At 40.0% G+C, this 21279-nt stretch overlaps 2 protein-coding genes across 2 annotated transcripts; one reads left to right on the top strand and one right to left on the bottom strand.

Moving 5' to 3' along the window:
* Window positions 1-236: 236 nt before the first annotated feature.
* On the bottom strand, window positions 237-15204 carry MONOS_3892 (putative Brefeldin A-inhibited guanine nucleotide-exchange protein 1; the record flags this gene model as incomplete). Its single annotated transcript, XM_067873920.1, has 6 exons — window positions 237-1064; window positions 1330-14529; window positions 14618-14758; window positions 14845-14929; window positions 15015-15045; window positions 15105-15204. 6 exons carry the CDS (start codon window positions 15202-15204, stop codon window positions 741-743), a joined length of 13881 nt encoding a protein of 4626 aa, XP_067735116.1. The 3' UTR covers window positions 237-740.
* Window positions 15205-16716: 1512 nt separating this feature from the next.
* MONOS_3893 (uncharacterized protein) lies at window positions 16717-18029 on the top strand (the record flags this gene model as incomplete). Its single annotated transcript, XM_067873921.1, has 2 exons — window positions 16717-17063; window positions 17128-18029. The coding sequence occupies 2 exons, from the start codon at window positions 16717-16719 to the stop codon at window positions 17885-17887; spliced, it is 1107 nt and encodes a 368-aa protein (XP_067735115.1). The 3' UTR covers window positions 17888-18029.
* Window positions 18030-21279: the final 3250 nt, after the last annotated feature.

Raw genomic sequence — 21279 nt, 5'->3', positions numbered from 1 at the left:
CCAGTAAAATATTCCATCTAATAAATTAAGGCTATGATCAGGCAAGATTTTCATTTTATTATGGCTTTGAAGTTATTTCGAAATTTGTTTTTTATAAAACTATGTGTGCCATCATCAAGAATCACTTTCTGAGGTTTTGTTTAATAGAAGGAAGGAAAAGATACAGAAACATATTTTATTTTTCATAAAAGATTCATTTTTTTCGAATAATAATATTCCCAATTTTTTAAGAATTATTTTTTTTTTTGATTTCGATATGATTTTCACACAATAATTTAAATTTGGTTAATACTGTTATTATTATAACGCTGTTATTATCATCTTTTTCCCAATTACAAAATATGTCATGAAATGTTTGTTTCAAGTCGAACATTTATTATATCCAAACAAATCCTTTTTCAGTTAAAAGGTTAGATAAATTTGGAGTTGTTGAAAAGTCTCGTTTGAATTAATTCTGACGTTTATTTTCCGTTAAATACTTGTTAATAAAGCTATCTTTTTCTCTGCAAATCAGAAAAAAAAATCAATTCATTCTCGAACATTTCAAAAAATTGACAAAATATGAAGAAATCAAAATATGAAAATTACCTAGAAAATAAATTTTCAGTGAACGTATTTTATTCGAAATTTGACTAAGCTTTAAAAAAATAAAATTAAATTAATTAAAAAATAAAAACTCTTTCTTTCTCTCTCTCTCTCTCTCTCTCTCTCTCTCTCTCTCTCTCTCTCTCTCTCTCATCCTAAGAAGAAATAACCAGATCATCTTTGTAAAGAACAGGAGAAAAAGGCAGATCCAGCACATATTCTGAGCTCCTCAGAATCGAATTAGACAAAAGATTTGCAACTGTAGCAGAAGTAGCAGAAATACCAGAAGAAGAAGAAGCAGAAGAAGCAGAAGCAGAAGAAGTGGGGTTTCCCACTGTTTCAATGGAAGAGTGGGTAGATTGAAGAGAAGGTGGCTGAAGTCTGTCGAGAAGAAGAGCAGAAAGAGAGCGAATGGTCGAAGTTTCGTGTCTCAAGTGGATCTGAAGAAGTGGAATGAGCAGAGAAGAGGAGGGGCATAACTGAGGAAGGGAAATAAATAAATAAATAAATAAAATAAAATAAAATAAAATAAAATAATAAACGAATTAATAAATTAATAAATTAATAAATATTGCAGCAAGTTAAATTGAACGATTGTTTTTGCAATTGGCAGCAAAGTTTCAGTTTTCGGTTTGCGTTTTCAATTTTGGAAAATAAATACATAAGAATAAATAAAATTTGAAATTGAATAGGACAAAAGAAATAGAAATAAATATCAGAAATTAATTAATAATATTATCAAACCAGATTCAACGGGATTCTATTCAGCGTGTGGAGAACGCATGCAACAATATGAGCAAGAGGAACCATGTCTGACAGCTGCGAGACAAGCAGCGGAGAAATGCGCTGTCCAATCAACGAGCCAAACGAGAGAGTGATCAGCGGAGGCAAAGAGATAAACGGTGAATGAGAAGCAGATATTTCATTCTGAGTGCCATCAACTGAATCATTTCTGTTGTTTTGACATGTATTTTGACATGTGCTTTGACTATCACACTGAATGTGAGAGTGATGACAATGTGAAAGGCATTGCCCATTCAACTGTCTCTTGGGTAGCATGCTCATCTGCAGCTCCACTGCCTCTGCAGGCGCAGGGCACGCCCACTCTGCCTCTTCCACTCTCATCTCAGCTTCTTTCTTCTGCCTCAGCACGTCTTCTTTCTCCTCATCCACCCAGCTCAGATCGCTGTTGCCAAACGGATCTTCGCCAAACACAAACGAGTCGCTTAGCTCAATCTCTGCATCGACTTCTACATCAGCTTCTGCTTCAGCTTCTGAATCTGCCTCATACTCACTTCCAACCTCACTCACGGCTGATCCATAGCTGGACGTGTCCTCCTCCTCTTTCTCTTCTTCCTCTTTTGATTTGCCTTCTCTTCTTCCTTTTGCTTTTCCTTTTCTTTCCTCTCCCTTTACGTTTTTGGACATTCCCTGCAGTTTCTGTGCTCCTTTCACTTTGCTCTCCTGTTCTGCTTTGTATTGCTGTTCTCTCAACTTCTCCTGTCTCTTCTCTATTTCTCCTCCTCCTCCTCCTTCTCTTTCAATGCATTCTTCTTTCTTCTCTCTCATTTGCTCTTTCCCTTTCTCCTTCATTGAGTGGTCAGCATTCACATTCATCTGCTTAGCTGCTGCTGCTGATGCCACTTTCTTCTGTTCTGTTCCGTCCTTCATCTGCATCTGATTCTCTATTCTTCTTTCTCCCCCTCTTTCTCTTTCTCCTCCCATTCCAACTCCCATTCCCACTCCACTCATGTTCTTCTCTGTCTCTGGAATCTTCTGCGGAACTGTTGCCTCAGCTGCCCTGAACTGCACAACCATCTCACTTTCTCTTCCTGTTTGTGGATGTCCTTCTTTCAAATGAAGATGGCTTGAATTATCGCCACGTGAAGAATCATCAGCAGAAGCTGACGAATTGTATGGCTTTGACACGATTGAGACGCGCTGGGGCTGAGGTTGATTGGATGAAGAAGCAGAAGAAGATGATGATGATGATAATGATGAAGCAGGAGTGGAAGGTCGAGACGTAGAGGAAGCTGAATACGAAGGCGGTTGGTTGACTGCTTGTGCATTTGCAGAAGAAGAACTAGAAGAAGCAGAAGAACCAGAAGAAGAGGAGGAGGAGGAAGAAGTAATAGCAATCCCCGTCGCATTCGCAGACACCGCAGAAAACGGCGATGCTGCCAAGTTTGTGCTCCACTGTGACTTGCCGTTGACTGCTATGCATCTGAGCGCTTCTTCTCTTCTCTTCTTCTCCCACTCACGAAGATGTCGCTTCCGAATCATCCGCATCAGACGCTTGTCATATTTGGAGATAAGAGAAGATGAATTTTTGTGTGTTTTGGATTTTCCTTTCTCTTTTCTGCTCTCTTTGTTGATCACTTTTTCTCCTTCTTTTCCTTCTTCTTCCTCTTCTTCTTCCTCTTCTTCCTCTTCTTCCTCCTCCTCTTCTTCTTCTTCTTCTTCCATCCTCAGCCCTCCTCTCAGTACAACCGACTCCTTCTTCACAAAGAGCATCGCATCTGCCGCCGTCTCGTCGCTGTCAGCGCGCAAAGAGAGAGAAAGAAGAACAGCTGAAAAGGAAAGAAGAGAGAAACACTCAGACAAAAGCGCATCGAACACAACACGGGACGACGGGTGGCGGAGTGTGAGGTACATGGACGGTGGGAGAGGAGAGAGGGAGGAGGAAGATGATGATGATGATGATGATGATGATGATGAAGCAATTGATGAACAATCAGAACATTTCAGTTTTTCCATCTCTTCTGCATAGAGCGTGTCAGAAGCTGTGACCACTCTCACATCCTTCAGTTCCTTTGCAGCTCTTCCAATTGCTTTTTCGCTGGCTTCATATTCTTTCATAACAAATTCCAGTCTCTTCTTCCCAATCATCCTCTTAACAATCTCGTTTCTCTGGTTATACAACGCATCTAATTCATCTGCTTGTAATTCTTTCTGTTCTTCTTCTTCACTCAAATTGTGATTGTTAACATTTCCTTTGTTTTTATCTCCTTTCAATTTATTCTCCTTTTCTCTTCTGCTTCTTCTCCTTTTCGCTCTACTCCTTTCTCTTTCCTCTCTCTCAATCCCAATGCTCAAGTCAAACATTCCATTGATCATTGCAGTGAATGACGAATTCAGCAGGCTGTGGAGCGAAGGCAGCTTGCCGCCGAAAAGAGTGTGTTGAAGAACAACTTTTGTTTGCGTGTCTGTTTCGAAGCTCTCAACAAAAGAGACAACACGGCGGAGACAGGAGAGGATTCGGAGGGACGGGAGCATGAAGGGAGAAAGGGCGGGGAGTGGAGATGGAATGGAAGAAGAGGAGGAAGAGGAAGAGGAAGAAGATAATGTGGAAGGAGATGAAACAGAAGTCAAAGAAGTTGATGCAGCATTCAATGGTGTTGGTGCATCTTCTTCTCCTTTTTGCTTCTTTCCTTCTCTTTCTCTTTCTCTTTCTTCCTCTTCCTCTTCCTCATTCAAATGCAGCCTCTTAAGCACATTTTGTCTTCTCGCTTGCTTCTCTTCTTCTGTCTCTAATGAAGACACATAAGATGGATAATCATTCAGCCAAATAAAACGTGTTGTGTTGTTATCTTTCTTCTCTTCTTTGTTCTCTTCCTTCTTCTTCTGTTCATTTGTTTGTTGATTCTCACTCTTCTCCAGAGGCTGAGGAGGAAGAGAAAGAGGAAGAGGAGAAGAAGCTGTGTTCTCTTTAGCTTCAGCAGCAGTTTTTTCTGCCTCCTTTTCATTCGCCCTTTTTGCTGATGCATCTTTTGCTTGTTCTTTTCCCTTTTGTCCTTTCCCTTTCCTCTTGTTCTTCTTCTTTCCTCCTTCTTTTCCTGAGGATTCTCCTTCATTTGGTGATGTTGCTGCATTTGCTGCATTCGCTCCGTCTTTCTGCTCCATTGGTGATGGCTTTTGTGTTGACTCTTGCTCTTCTTGCTTTGTTTCTTTTACAGCTTCTGCTTCTGCTTCTGCTTTAACCTCAACTTCTGCTTCTTTCTGTGGTTTTTCTGATTTTTCGCTTTCTTTCTCTTTCTCTTTCTCTTCTTTTCCTTCCTTCTGTTCTTTCTCTTTCTCCTTAACTTCTTTCTCCTTCTCCTCCTTCTCCTTTCTCTCCTTCTCCTCCTCTTCCACCTCTTCCACTTCCACCTCCCCCACAATCACACACCCACACACGGCTTCTCCATTCATCCTCTCCTGTGCTGCTGCCACAGATGCCACTGTCTGCGCTGACTCCAACAGAGATAGAAGTAAATGGCATTGCCAATTAACCACAGGCATCGAGAGAGGAGGAGGAGCAACAACTGGCTGGCTCTGGAAGCGCATGAGAGGCAGGAAACGAGAGTCTTTGAGGGCTTTGTTGTTATTCTGGAAGGAATGATGAAGCATCAGCAATGAAGCATCTCCTTCACCATTGACGAATTCGGGTGTGATTTCTGTGTTGTTTTCGTCAATGAATTTCACCTTGTTCAGCTCAGCTGAATCAACATTAGGACCAACAAGGACAGAAGAAGACGGAATTTGCAAGGGAGCTTTCATAAACCGCACATCATCTTCGTATTCCCTCCTTTGTTTTGCTTCTTCTGACTCCATCTTTCCATCTGAATCCAGCCCTGTTGAGTTACCTGGAGTTACAATTGTTCCTTTCTTCCTCTCGTCTCTTGCTTCTTTCCTCCATTTCTTGTGCTTCATTGACCATTCTCTTTCGACTTCCTCCTTCGCAGCCTCAATGATGGATGCTGCATGTGGCGAAAACTGCGAGTTCTGAGAGCGCAATGAGGAAGTTGACACAACACGTGCCCAGGACAAAAGCTGAGTGGGAAGAGAAAGAGAGAAAAGGCGGCGGAAAGAAAGAGTGATCTTCTCCCAGAAGATGGGGAGGAACAAAGAAGTGGATGCATTAACAGTCAGAATGGTGGGGAGGAATGAAATTTCTGGTGAAGAAGGTTGAGAAGAGGGTGAAGATGAAGATGATGAAGAGGATGAAGAAGAAGAAAGAGCAGAGTTAATAACAGCTCCGTCTTCATTGTTCTGTTTGTGGGGGTTTTGAATGGTGCAAGTGGTGTGTGGATGATTCGGATGGATGAGAGTGATCAAATGGATTGTTGACAAGAGACGAGGCAGCTCTGAAAGTGAAGCATTGGAACGAGAGACGAATGAGAAGACTTCCATTTGCTTAAGAGGAGTTACAGGAAACTTGATTTCGTCTTGTTTGGCTGCTTCTTCGGTTTGTTTTTGTGCATCTTTTGTTGATTTCTTGTTGTTTGCTTTATCTTTTGATTGATCTCCAGCTACTCCTTCTCCTTCTCCTTCTCCTCCTCTTCCTTCTTCTTCTTCATAATCTTCTTCTCCTTCTTTTGAAGATGCCTTCTTTGCTCTTCTTTCAGCCTCCCACGCTTTTCTATCCTTTTTCAGCTGTTCATTCAGCAAGCCATCATTCTTCCCAAACACAAAGTCATTTGCTCCGTTCTTCTCTTTCTCTTCTCCTCCTAATTCTCTTCCTCTCCTCCTTCTCCTTCTCCTCTTCCCTCCCTTTCCCCCTTTCTCCCCTTTCTCCCCTTTCCACAGCCAATCCCTCACTTTTTGAATGGACTGCTGCTGCTTCTTCATGTTCTGTGCTGTGCTGATTGAAAGCATTCGCACATTCACTGACGCCATACGCACCACGAACTCAGTCAGCATCGGAGCAATGATCAACCTCACTTTGTTCACGCAGCAGGAGAGGGAGAAGAGAAGGAGAGAGAGAAGGGAGTCGAAGATGGATGTGTCGACGTGGCAGAAGGGGAAGGAGGAGATTAATGAGAAGGAAGGCGATGAAGAAGAAAGAGAAAGAGAAGAAGAAGAAGAAGAAACAGAAGAAGAAACAGAAGAAGGCTGTTGAAGCACCACCAATTTGCTAGCCACTTCGTCTTCTTCAATCATTTGCTTATCCAAAAGCGACAATTTCTTATTCACAAATCTTGGAGCAATATTCGCATCTGCTGAGCAGTTGTCAGAAACAGCTGGATACGACAAGAAATCAAAGTGTTGTGCATAAATGACAGACAATGCACGGAACACAGGGATAAACACGTTCTTCATCCAGTGCAAGTCCAGTGAAGAAGGGGCGAGGGGAAGGCGGAAGCCGATGCGGGTGTTGTCGGCGTGTGGATAAGTGGAAATGCGGAGTAATTCTGAGCGGGAGGTGATGGAGCGAGATAAAAGGGGAGGGAAGAGGGAGGTGGTGCAGGGGAAAGTGAGTGGGGTAGGAGGGCGGAGAAGCGGGTGGAGAGAGAAGGAGAGAGAAGAAGAGGAAGAACGAGGGAAATGAGCAACGGATCGCGAGAAAAGCTCAATTGACAGCTTGCTTGAGGCAATGGATGATGATTCTTGAGGAGAGGAAATGAAGGCAGGACGGTCAGAAGTATTGATATTGCTGGTGCTATTCGAATTATTATTGTTGTTGTTAGTTCCTTTCAATGCTTTCCTGTTCTGCTTCTCGACTGCCTCTTCGCTCAGATCCACGCCTTCACTCAGCTCCTCTGGCTCATCATCTGCATTCACTACCTCTGCTTCTGCTGCCTCTTCCTCGTCTGCGCTTTCGTTCTCCTTCTCTTTCTCTTTCTCTTTCTTTTTCCCTTTCACTTTCTCTTTCTCTTTTTCATTTGCTTTCCCTTTCCCCTTTCCTTCACTACTCAATCCCACCTCCCCCAAATCAAACCCTTTCACCACACTTCCTCCTCTCCCTTTGCCTCCCATCGCTCCCACACGAATTCTCAAGTCATCCACAATCGACTGAAAGACACCTCTCCAAAGAACAGGGAAAAAGGAAGGCGCAAACAAACGCCCACAGTCAGCGACAAAACCGCAGAGACAATAAAAGGAGGCAGATTGGATGGAAGGGAAAGCACTGGTGGAAAGAGTGGAGTGGTGGGAGAAGGCAGAGGAAGAGGAAGAGGAAGAGGAGGATGAGGATGAGGATAAGGAAGAAGAAGAGGAAGAATTGGAAGGAGAAGCTTGTGGTGTTAGTGCAATCCTTGCAACAGACAAAGTGGAGAGGTTAGTGCCCAAGTCAGAGCAGAGTTCAGACAGGCCCAAGAGAATGGGCAGATAGAGAGAAAGGAGATGGGCTGAGTCGAAGTTACCGATGTGGCAAGTGTCTGGCTTAAGCTGCTCCAATGACAGAGACTCCCTCTGCTGCTCGTTGAGAAGAAGATGGCTGCTCAAATGATTGAGGCGTTTTGATGAATATGACATATTGTCTTGTTGTATAGGTGAATTTATTGGAATATTTAAGTAATTCGAGTTATTTGTGTTTTGTCTGTCATTTTGCTGCTTCTCATTGTCGAGTGTGTTGTCGAAGGGCAAAAACAAGCCGAATAAGAATGCAGACAGTCTGTTCTTTGTTCGCAGCGCTTTTTTCACGTTGGTGATGGTGGCAGCAGCATCTGTGTGGACAATGAGCATTCGAGATGGATCAGAAGAAGAGGAAGAAGAAGATGATGATGATGAAGTTGGTTTTGAAGAAGAAGAAGAAGATTGTGATGAAACTTTTGCATTGCCTTTCACTTGGTTTGCTGTTGATTGAGACAATGGTGATGTTGCAGCATTCGAACCAGAAGAAGATGAAGAAGATGAAGAAGAAGGGGCTTTTGATGTTCCATGTGTGTTAAGTGTCAAATCTTCCTCCTCTTCTCCTTCTCCTTCTCCTTCTCCTTCTTCAAACAATCTTTCTTCTTCTTCTTCAGCACTTCCTATTCCATTTTTGACTGCTTGTCCATCTTCTGTTGAAATGGCTTGAGGAACAATATTAGCTCTTTCTTTCTCTTCTTCATTTTCCTCCTCCTCTTCTTCTTCTTCTTCCTCGCTTTCTTCTTCCTCTTCCTCTTCCTCTTCTTCCTTCTCCTTCACATCTTCCTCCTCTTCCTCATCTTCCTCATCTTCTTTCCTTCCCAGTGGCATAGGAACCCTCCCTGCAAACCTGTTCGCCATCAGCTCCAGAAGCGACACAGCCGTTATAGACATCAGCCTCACTCTCTGCAGATCAGCTGGTGTGAAGAAGCAGTCAGCTGAATAGCTCAATGAATTAACAGAAGATGAAGATGAAGAAGAAGAAGAATTACTCAAATTTGTTAAGTTCGCATTGGATGAAGCCAGCAAAGCAGGAGCATTCGATGCTGAAAAATCAACACTTGGCCGTGTGATGACACGTGACGACGACGAAAACGAAGACGAAGGCGAAGAGAACGGGTGTGGTGCGAGAGAAGAATGGATTCTCTTCTCTTCTTTTCCGATCGAAGCAAACGAGACAAGCGCTGCAACGCATTCACCCATCGCGCCAAACGGAGCAAACAGAGGCAGCGATTCATTCACAAGGGCAGACAGCAAAGAGAATGAAGGCGCAAGCAATGTGTCAACAGCAGCAGAGGATGAGAGCATGGGCAAAGTGTGTGTGTGAACCTGCTGCTCCCACGCACGGATCTGCTGGGGGCTGATGAATCCTCTGTTCATATTGGGATGTGGATTGCTGGAATAACCTGAGTAACCACTGCCACCACTTCCTATTCCATTGTTGGTGATGCTGTTGTTGTTGTTTCCTGCTAACCCTTGATTCATTCCTCCGCTTCCTTGGCTTCCTCCCATCCCAACTGCTGATGCTCCTCCTCCTCCAATACTTCCTCCATATTCTCCTCCGCTCGTTGCCTGTGCAGCCATCTGCCTCGCCATCTTCTCCCTCTTCGCCTGCAGATGCGCCAGCTGCGGCAGCAAATGCACCAGTTTGATGCCTCGATACTTCCACTCACGGGAGATGTCTTCTAAACAGGAGAAGAGAATCTTCCAGCCGCTGCAGAGGCGCGGCCCACAGAGGGAAACGAGCTGGGAAAGGCATTCAATGACGAGAGAGCGGATGGTGAGAGAGAGATGGAGAGGAGAAGAAGAGGAAGAAGAAGATGATGATGATGTTGTTGTTGTTGATTGAGGAGAAGGAAGAGAATTTCTGATGGAGAAAGAAGAAGAGATGTGTGTGTGGATGAAAGTGCAGATCTGTTCGAAGGGACGTAGATATACTTGGTGTCTGTTGTATGTGGAGTGGAAGGAAGATGAAGAAGAAGTGGTTGAGGAAGAAGGAGAGGAAGAAGAAGAAGATGATGATGATGATAAATTAGAAGAAGAAGAAGAAGAAGTTGCCGTTTGAGCAATTTTTGCATTTTGCTGTGCTTTCTGCTGTGACAAGACAGAATTTGAGAGGTCTCCTTCTTTTGGCTTCTCTCCTATCTCAATCACCATCTGCTGTGGAATATTACTTTGCTCTTTGGTTGAATCAACCTCTGCTTCATTTTTATTCTCTTCCTCTTCCTCTTCTTTCTCTTTAGCTTCTCTCTTTCCTTCTCCTCCTCTTCCCCCTTCCTTCCCTTCCTTCCCTCCATCCACCACCTCACCCAGCCTCCCTTCCTCTGCATCAAACGGCGGAATCAGCGGCGTCCTGCCCAAATCATTCCGCGAAAAGAGCGCAAACACAATCTGCCTCAGAATCACCACTGCCAGAGACGCCATGTTCTCGTTCTCGCTGTTGGTGGCGATGTTCACACAATGTGTGGACAACGCAGGAAATATCTTGTCCCACACAGACAGCTCACGCCAAACGTTGTCCGCACAGATGATCTGCATCTCGCGAAGGGAGAAGAGGCGGGAGCGATAAATTGAAGAAGAAGAAGAAGAAGAAGAACCGCTTCCACTCCCATATTCCCCACCCCTCTCTTTCTCTTCTCTGTAGCTCCGCTTCTGCTGATTCATGTCTTCCATGGACAGCCAACACAAGCTCTTTAGCATGTCTTCCAATGCACGTGGGGAAAGATGAGGAGAAGAACGAAAGACTTCTTCGACTTCTTCCATGTCAAAACCAGACTGTCTGAACAGGAAAATGGAGTTGCGAAGGGCGATGCGGTCGCGCCGGAACTGGGAAGAGGTGGAAGACGGGATGTGGGCAGAGGAAGAGGAAGAGGAAGAAGAAGGTGAGGGTGTGTTGGATGAAGCAGAGGAAATGGAGGAAGAGGAAGAAGAGGAAGATAATGATGATGATGATCCGAACGAAGGTGAAGATTCGATCGAACGAGGAGGTGACGCCATCGACAATGCCATCGAAGGAGATTGAGAAGGCGAAGGAGAAGGAGATGGAGAAATCGAGCGAGAATACGCATTCATTGGCACAGGGCGCGCTGTTGAAGTCGAAGAGAGCATGCCAACATCGCCGTCGAATGCAGCCTCCAGCTCAGCAGCTGTCATTCCATCAGACAGAAGATGGAGTCGGTGCAGGTTCGAGGTGAGGAGCAGGATGTGGTTCCAGCTTGATCTCAGCAGCTCGCCATCACCTGGCATCTCCTTCAATCTTTCTGCTGTTGTCTTCTTCGCCCTCTTCCTCATCGGTGCGTTAACTCTTTCTCTGTCTCTTTCTCCGCTTCTTCCTCTTTCCACATTCTCCTTCTCATTCCCTTGTGCAAAAAGCGCAATCGAATTCGTCTTGTTCGGCATCGCCAGCGCAAGGCACTGTCTGATGATGAGGAGGTGTTTGTGTGCCATGATTCTCCTGTTGTTTGTGGAAGACACACACGACGCTGCAGTCAGCGCAGCCACCAGCGCGTCTCTCTCCATCTCCATCTCAAACACACACGTCAGGTGGATCAGCACACGGAACGCGAAGACACAGTGTTGGGCGGTTTCTGTCTCGTTTGTGCCTTCGAGAACAGCGGCGACGGAGGCGAGGGAGGGCCAGCAGGTTGTCTCGAGCATAGCGCGCGCGTGTTCGGATGTGGCGGAGGAAAGAGCGGAGGAGTAGGTTGATGATGAAGAAGAGGATGATGATGATGATTTTTTGTTTGAGTGTTTTTTGGTTTTTGTTCCATCTTTGTTGGATTCTTCGTTTTCTTCTTCTGAATCTCCTTCTTCATAGTCATCTTCATCTCCCTCTCCATCTTCATCATCGCTGTCATCATCTTCTTCTTCCTCCTCTTCTGCCTCTCTCTTCTCCTCTTCCTCTGCTTTCTTCCTCAAAACTTCCATTTCTGCCAGCCATTTCTTCTCTTCCTCCTTTTCAGCTTCTTCATCAACCACCTCTTCTTCCACCTCTACTTCTTCTTCCACCTCAATCTCTTCAAAATCGCTTTCATTCATGTCTTCTTCATCATCTTCTTCTTCGTCTCCTTCTCCTTCTCCTTCTCCTTCTCCTCCTTCTTCGTTGTCTGGCTGGTCAAAAATAGAGACAAATGATGAAGAACCGCAACCTGCGTATTTATCATCGCTTTTCTCCTTCATCATCTCCAAATATTTTCTTTCTTCTTCTTTCGCTTTCCTTTTCGCTTCCTTCCTCTCTTCTCTTCTTTTCTCCTTCTCTTCTTTCTTCTTCCGCTCAATTTCAAGCTCTTCTTCCGTCTTCGGCACATTTTCTTCCCCTTCTTTCTTCTCTTTCCTCACCTTCTTCTTCACCATCTGCTTCACTTTCCTTGTCACAATCTTCTTCTTCTTCTGCCTGCTCTCAAACTTCTCCTTCTCCTTCTCAAAATCGAACCTCTGCACCATCTCTCTCCGCATCCTCTTCATCATCCTCCTCTTCTCCTTCGCGCTCAGCTGCTCTTTCCTCAGATCATTCAGCCTTTCCTCCATCATCTTCGCATGCAGCATCTTCTCTTCCTCCGCTTTTTCCTGCACATACTGCCGCAGCTGCTTCTTCGACAGCCGTTCTCTTTCTTCATTCAGCGCCCTTTTCGTCCTCTCGTCATCATCTCCCAGCACTTTGATCTCGTTCGCACACACCCTGTCATACAGATCCCCCAGAAACGCGTCAGTCACACCTTGCCCTTTCCCCTGTGATATAAACACCTCCTTCGTCATCATCGCCATCATGTTTGAATTCGAATGCGCTATCGAATGCAGCATCAGCGTCTGATACCCAATCAAAAAACAGCTTTCGGACGATTGGAAGGTGCCCGGGTTCTGCAAAAGATACTCATCTGCAAAACACTCCATTATCCGATATATCTTCTGCGACTCGCCGCTAATCCGGAACGATGCGAGGAATTTCCTCAGCGCCTCGTCAATGTACAGGCCATAGAAGTTGTGCTTGTGCAGGTAGCAGCGCACGACGTCTAAATAGAATTCACCTGACTGGCCAAAGAACTCGCCAATCATCGAGCGAGACAGAGTGGGTGTGTCGTAAATGAATGAGGCAATGCCCTCAGCGGTCTCTGGATACAGCTGGTGCTTCACAACAAAGTCGATTCCTCGCTTGCATTTCATGTTGAACAGCTGGACGGCCTTTAAAAGTTCTGCTTTGTGTTTCTTCTGCTCATCGACACGGGAAGGTGAAGGGGAAGGGGAGGGGGAGCCAGAGGCAGAAGGAGAAGAAGATAGAGAAGGAGGAGGAGAAAGAGAACGAAGATTGCCTTGTGAAGAAGAATTAGAAACTCCAGGTGTTTGACTAGGAGATGGCAGATAAGAAGGCAGAGAAGAGAAGAAAGGGGCGGCAAGAGAAAGCGACCATTCAGAAACAGAAGTGATCATGTTGACAAGAGCAATGAAGGAGAGCTGCTCCAGTGTGCGGGGGATGCGTGAGGGTGTGAGGGAGGAAGAGGCAGAAGAGGAGGAAAAAGAAGAAGAGGAAGAGGAAGAGGTGTTTGAGGAAGAAGAGGAGGAAGAGGAAGATGAGGGGGAGGAAGAATAAGGAGAGGAAAGGCCGGAGAAGGAAGAAGAAACAAGAACAGAAGAAGCAGAGAAAGAAGCGACAGCTGAAGGAGAAGACAAAGAAGACGTCACAAATGGAGAGGTCTGCATCATAGCAGAGGAAGAAGAGGAGGAAGAGGAAGAGGAAGAAAGAGAGGAGGAAGAAGAAGAAGACGAAGACGATGACAAACCTCCACTTCCCATTCCCATCTGCCTTTCTCTGTCTCCCGCAGCCACGCTCGCATTCGCGGCGATCCGGCTGATGGCATTCAAAAACTGCTCAAAGTGGTTTTCGCCTCTCAAATCGCAGTCGAACGTGCAGAAGATGTCAGCCAGGCACTTCCCGTTCGAAAAGAGGGGCATCAGAACTTCCAGCACTGCTTTCTTTTCCTCCATCATCGCACCTTGAGCTGCATTCAGCACGTGCTCACACACACTCATCATTGACGACACCTCTTCTTTGAAGCGGAGGCCGAACCAGCGAATCGTCTGCTGGAGGATCCCCACGCTCAGTCTGAACAGAGGCGGGGCTGAAACACCTGCATTGGCAATGATGGCAGGCATGACGAAACGCCGGATGTTGGCAGAGAGGCGGGGGAAACGGATGATGACTCCTCCAGCAGAGAACAAGAGGCCGTGCAAGGCGGAGAGGCAGATGAGGCGCTGCTTCGTGGCGGAGAGGGAGAGGGTGATGGATTCGGAGGAGGAGGAGGAGGAAGAGGAAGAAGAGGAGGAGGATGATGAAGATGACGAAGAGGAAGAAGAGGAAGAGAAGGATGAAGATGAAGAAGAGGAAGAGGAAGACAAGGAAGAAGATGATTGAGAACCAGTCGATGATTGAGAAGAGTTTCCTGAAAGAGCCGTCGTCTCTTCGCGCGAATATGTTGCCAGCGCTTCGATAAGCCTCGACGCGCAGTCAACAGCGCTGTGTAACTCAATGGCGGTTGGACTCTTCTCCTTCTCTTTCTCTTTCTCTTTCTCTTTCTCTTTCTCTTTATTCTTTTCTTTCTCCTTCGAATCGCCTGCCGTTTTGCTCTTTTCCCTCTCCTTTTTCCAGGCCAAGTGCTCTTTCTCTGCCTTGTCAACCTTCAAAAACAGGCTCGAGACGCATTGGTGAACTGCTCGCATGCAATACTCTTCCTCTTCGTTCGCCTGCAGCGCTGGAAAGGCCAAAACAATCATGCGCACTGCCTTTCCGATCGCGTCCCCTTGAATTATGCAGTCCTTTGAAAGAAATGCTGTGTGGATTGCCTTTGTCAAACACAATTAAATTCATTATTATTATTATTTTTTTGTTGTTGTTGTAAAAGTTTTTGTGAAAAATAAAAGAAATTCAAACTCCAATGACATTAATTTGTATTGAACCCTTTTGAAGAGTATTTGCAAATTCCAATAAATCAAATACTTCATCCAAAATAGTTGACTTTCCACTTCCGTTATTTGAAGTCTGACCAGAAATAAATCCCCATTCAAGCCAATGCTGCAAAATTTTTTAAAACAGAAACATTTACAAATAAAATGATTCAAAAGCCTCAGTGAGCTGTCAATATTCTTGTGCTTGCAAACTTTAACAACTGAAACTCCTGCCTCCGTTAAATCCTGCCTTTTTGTATCAATTGCAAGTTCAACCATTCGAAGATGTTCTTTTGTACTAAAAAAATAAATAAATAAATAAATAATAAATGCATATTTTCAAATAATGATATCAATGCTTTCACAAGATAAAAAATTGTTACCATGTGGATGGTGGAGATCTCTTAATGTTGTCTTAAAATATTAATGTGATTAAATTGAAATAATCTGAAATACAAATCCGGATGGTATACCTTTAAGATTCTCGCAAACGATCTTCAGCTCCTTAAATTTGAATATTGGAATTTCATTTTGAATTTCTTCAACAGAACTAAGAAGCTGCAGTTGAGTCATGCTGGTAACGTCAAATTCCCATTTATGAAATAAATATTTCCAAAATTTAGTGCGCAATTATGTATAGTATAAAAAAAATGTTAAATTTTTTAAAGTTTCATTTTTGCAAACAAAAAAGAAAAGCAAATACTATTTATCAAATAAGATAATGGGAGTTGTGATAAATCTATAACTTGAAATTCAAAAAAAATAGATAAACAGATGATAAATATGAATGATTTCAATAAAAAATATTTAAACAAAGTAAATTTATGATATTTTTTGATAAAAGACATATTTGTGTTATTTCATGTTATTCAAAGCTTCTTTATAATAAGAATGTATTTAACAGTTTTGTTCGTATATATAAATTGTTAATATGTGTGTGTTCATTCTCTTTCTTTTTGAAGGTTGAATGTATTTTTCTTTCATATGGTTTTTAAAAGAAAAAGTTATTGAAATAATTTATGACTTTTTCCTTCTTCTATCTCAGAGTCAATAACTTTCTCCATTTGCGTGAACTCATCCTAATTCCACCAGCTGATATACAGTTTCCTCCTTTCTCAGTCCAATGATTTGAAAGCTCCATTAAAATCATCATCCTTTTCTAAAACCGTTTCTTTTTAATTATTATCAAAAAAAAATTTAAAAAAAATGACTGCCTTTCTTTATCATTTGCTATTTCCATTTCCTTTCATTTTGCGTTCTTTTGAGTTTCCTTCTCATGGATGCAATTTCTAACATTTCACTTTTTCCTTTTCTGTTGTTGAATATTCAAACTTTTGCAATTTCTTTTCCAATTCAAAATAGGTCAAGTGCTATCGAAAAAATAATAATCAAATACAGTCAAAATATCATACATTGTTTATCTAAATTTCTCTAATTCATCCACAAAAGTCTTCAGAATTTTGAGTTTGTCTTCAATATTTGAAAAGAGATTTCAAATTTCTCAATTATTGTTATCAGCAGCTTTGTTCATTTTGAAATAAATTCCATCACCATATGTTTCTCATATCTTTTCACTAATTTTTGTTTTGTTTATTTTTTAAAAAGAAATTGAAGATCAATTATACCAAAACGAGATAAAACAAACAAAAATAATTTGCCTTTTTTTTTCAAATATTTCTTTTCTTTTCAGCAAAACATCTTATTCTAAAAACACTACAAGTATGAATTGAAAACAATGATCAACATTTTGTTAATTCTACGTCTTTAAATATTTTTGCAGATACAAATAAATGGAAATGATGATGAGACAAAATAGTATTTCGAATAATAACAAAAGTGGAATTGTTTTTAGTAATGTTCCACTGAAAGAAAAAATATATGGTATAGATTAATTTTTTGTTTCTTCTTTTTTTCATCTCTCTATTTAATGTTTTTTTTTTTAAAGAAATGATTTTCAGGCTAGGTGATAATACAGTTGGTGGACAAAAAGTGAAAACTGAAGAAATAAATGAGGAAATTGAGAAAATGAACAACGAAGAGCAAAAAAATTTTTTTGCTCAAAAAACATTTGATCTTATCGAGAAAATGATCAAAGAAAATATATTGAATTTTGGAAATGCACTTGTGATATTGAAGCACATGGGATTTTGCAAAACTATAAATGGAATAAAGAGTAGCGGCTTCACTGATTCTTCATTGGGAACTCGATTTGCAATGATGATTGTTGAAGAAAATAAAAAAAAGGAAGGAATAAATAAGCAACTTCTTATTGATCTTTGTGAATGCTATCTTTTGCTAAACGACAAATTTTCTTCAGAATTACGTTCAATTTGTGGTCCTTGTCTGTTTTATGTTGCATCGAATAAATCTGAAAGAGAGGAAGTTAAAACAGAAGTGGAAATGAGTTTGTTGGCGTTAGCCAAATTAGAAGGGTTTGTGGTATAAACGCTGTTTTATCAATGCCATTATTTATTGAACGTTAAATTTATTTTATAGGTCAAAAGAAAATTGTTCATATTTGGACGTTATTGATGAAATTATCAAATATCATCAGAAGCATCACAACCTGACACGTCTTGCCTACCAATCCGCTTGGAGTTTTTTGGTAGGTTATTTATATTCGAAAGATTACTTGAAAGTCGAAATAATGTACAAAATGCATTTTGCAAGAGAGTCGACAAGTGAGTTGGAAGAGCTGTTGAAGCGCAATAATTTGGTAAAAAAGGAAAAGAGTTTAGAAGAAATGAAAGAAGTGAGAATCATAGGAAATTGGGTGAAAATTTTAATTGAGGTGGCTTATCACGGATGCAATATGAGTCGCAAAATATTTGTTGGATTATTTTCCTTGATTGCAAGGCTGTACAAGGCAACAAAAGGATTTGAAAGGAAAATATCTGATGATTGTATCAACCTGTTTTGCGAAGTGATAAAGTTAAATGAAAATCCACTTCCGGTTTTAGTAAGGAGCGGGGCTACTGGATGCGTTTTGGAGGAAATGAGCCAATCAACACTGCATGATAACGCGCTCATGGACTGCCTGCAATTTTTACATTCACAATCAGAGATCATTACAGAAGGAATTTTTGAAGACTTCGATGAAACAGAATGGAATTTTAAAAGAGAGTTATTTGACATTTTAGAAGAAGACGGATATGAAGATTTGATTACAAGTTCGTGTTGTGCAAACCTTTTTCTTATCAATGAATATTGGTTCGAGCTGATACCAGGTACTGAAGGCTGTTTAATGAATTTATGAAAAAGAATTGCCTTTATTTATGAATAGTGTATTTTTTATCTTCTATTCAGTTCATTTCACAGCAAAGAAATCAATCATTTTGATCATTTTGAAAATTGATTATTGCAACTTCAAATAAAACAAAAATGTGAATGGAAAAAAATACAGACAACTTTTTTCTGAAATATTGATTTTCGATTCAGAGACTATTCAAACAAACTGCTTTTGCATTATGGTACAAATAACAGGAAATCAAGAATTATTCAAATTTTTGAAATATTTTCATTTTTGAAAGTGAATTTATTTATTTATTTATTTATTTGATATTCAAATAATATTATCAAATCAAAATTTTCGTTTGAAAATATTCGATGACTTAATTATCACCCACAAGTCAAATAAACAATTTATAATGATTCATTCACAGGATCTATAATGGGTTTATGTTTTGGAATTGATTCATTAATCCATTTTAAATGTCATGATTTGAAATTTTGCTTTGATTATTTAAAAACGAACACTGAAAAGTGATTCCACCATTAAATTGAAATTTAATCATAATATTATTTCATTTCATTCATGTATTTTTGAAGCAATTAATATGCATCTCTATTTTTTTATTCTATACATTTTTAAAAAAAAAAAAATAATATTTTCTTCTTTCTTCTTTTAGAAAAAAGAAATGATAACAAATGAAAAAATTTTCTTTTGTAATTATCAATTGAATGGAGATATTATAATTGTTCAAATAAAGAATTATATGAAAGCATATGTTAGCCACATGTATGAGTTTGTGACTATTTCGAGTTATTGATGTTTGACATTACACACAAATTATTTCAAAAGTGATAATTCGAATAATCACATTTTTATTTTTTATTAACTTCATTATTATGACAAAGAGATATTCGAATTTGTATTTGTGTGTTGTGAAATTTTTAAATTGAGAAATTTTCAAGATTAATAAAAAAAAGATCAAAAAATTTAAGGTTTTAATAGGCTTAAGTGAAAACTTTATGAAACTTTATTCCAAATATTTATGAAAAATTTGGTTGACCAGAAAAAGCACTGTCATATATAGTAAGTGTTAATAATGGTGGACACTTTCAATAACTGTGGACAGTTGCATTTTCTCAACAACCATTGATAGTTGTATTTTGATAATAAACCCAATTATTCCCTCATAGAATATAAACTAATATGAAAAATTTCAACCACCCATCCAACACAATGAAATAATACATAAATTTTTATTTGTTTTCGGAGAAACTCGGAGAATCTTTTGTATCCGAGTTTCTCTATGAATTGAAAATGTTGAGTTTTTTATTCTTAGGAGTAAGTTGTTTCATTTCTGTATATCTTATCAGTTTGTATTTATTGAGGGAATAATTGGGTTCATTGTCAAAAAGCAACTGTCAAAGGTTGTTGAGATAATGCGACTGTCCACGGTTATTAAAAGTGTCCAACATTTTTAACACAAACTAAATTCCTTCAGACCAATCACTTTTGAGCAAGAAGCGTTAATGATTCGAAAGAGAAAATAATTTGAAAAAGATAAAATTAAAAAAAAAAAAAGTGACAATCTCTTTTTAAAATTTCAAAATAAAAGTTAGCATTAAAAAAAAAACAAAACAAAAATTAAAAAGAATTAGATAATATCAAGCGGAAGAAGATTCAATAAACATATTATATCTAGCATAAAAACTGTCATTTATATTTACTTTTAGTTCGATCAATGAGAAACTGAAGATTTGAGGATCTGGACTTTTTCAACAAGTCCCATTTATTTTGCTGCGTTTTGTTAACCTACGCAAATTTTTAAGGCAAACAAATCAAGATAATAACTGAAATATTTTTATTTTTCAAGATAAAGATAGAAGTTTTCATTTTTCTAATATTTCATTAATTGAATCGCTATTGATTGATAATTTTCGAATAAGTTATTTGAAGAATTATTGAATGCATTAATGAAATCCAAGAAATATCTCCAACCGAAAAGTTTTTAAGTCTGAGCCATCTCGCAACAATTGAAAAATCTGTTCTTCATATTTTCTTTGCTTTTCTTTTTTCTTTCTTTTCTTTTTTTCAGAATTATTCTACGAACTGGAGGATTGCAGTGAGGATGAACAAAAGCAGAAAATCAAAGAAGCGAGCGAGATGATTGCTTATATGAACATTAAAGAATATCATACAGTTTTCACAACAGAAATGTTCGAAAAGATAGACAAAATGATTGAAAAAATGAAGCTGATGAAAGCAATTCGGAATTACAAAAAATTGAAAGGCTTTTCGTTTTATTGTTTTGATAATTCGTTGATGAACCAACGGATTCATAAGATGATTGTTGATGAAGAACAGAAGAAAGAAGAAAATGAAGAAAGTTTGCTTGTTGATCTTTGCGAATGCTATTTTTTGTTGAGCAGGTGGGCTTCTTTGGAGTTGATTTCAATATGTGTGCCCTATCTTCTGAAAGTTGCCTTGAAGAAAGAGGATAGCAAAAAAACACAAAAAGAAGTGGAAATAGCTTTATTCTGTTTCAGTTGCATTGATGATGGAGCTGTATGAGCACTTCTATTTCCTTTTTGATATTTTTTCTCATTTTTCTAATTATTATTAGGCAATTGAACCAAAATTTTTTGTTAAAAAAATTTCAGAAATAATCCAACATCATCAGGAGCATTGCAATCTTACTCAACTTGCCTGTCAATCAGCTTGGGAATTTTTGATCAGCAGATTTTTCAAGGAAAAAAGCTTGGGAGATGCCATTGTGAATGAGCTTCATTTTGCGAGAGAAACAGCGAGAGAACTTGAAGAGCTGTCGAAATGTGTGGATTGGAAGAGGGGAAAAGAAATATGAGAAAAATCTGTTTTATTGAGATGGTTCGGATCGTTGGACTCTTTCTTTGATTCATGCAAGCTGTGGAATGAAGAATTTGCTGGACATATTGAAAGCATTGTTAGGGTGCTTCGAACAGCAAAGGATGGTTATGGAGAAATGAGCAAAAAAATGCGTTTAATTAATAAGAAGAGCAGCAGATTGCACAGGTGTGAAAGTTGATCATTTGCTGGAGAGTGGGGCTATTAATGCTGTTTTGGAGGAGATGCAACGGTCAACATTGGAGTACAGCGTAACAAAAAAAAGCTATGAATTTTTTGTGAATATTTCATTGCGAACGAAAGGAATAACGTTTGATGAAGAAGAAGAGGAGGAGGAGTATAGAAAGGAAGACGCAAAAAGAAAATCAACCAAAATGGAGATGATTGAAAAGATGGAAGAAGAAGGATACGAAGATGCCATCACAAGTTTTTATGGAATATTTGGTTTTCTTAATAAAAAATATTTTGATAAATTACAGATGAATATTTCAGTCTATTTTATGAATGTATGAGAAAATGAATTGAATTTTGTAACT

The sequence above is a fragment of the Monocercomonoides exilis genome, assembly GCF_001643675.1.
Source record: "Monocercomonoides exilis strain PA203 chromosome Unknown scaffold3-2548433, whole genome shotgun sequence".
NCBI classification, from domain to species: domain Eukaryota; phylum Preaxostyla; order Oxymonadida; family Polymastigidae; genus Monocercomonoides; species Monocercomonoides exilis.
This window is presented reverse-complemented; position numbering and strand designations above follow the sequence as displayed.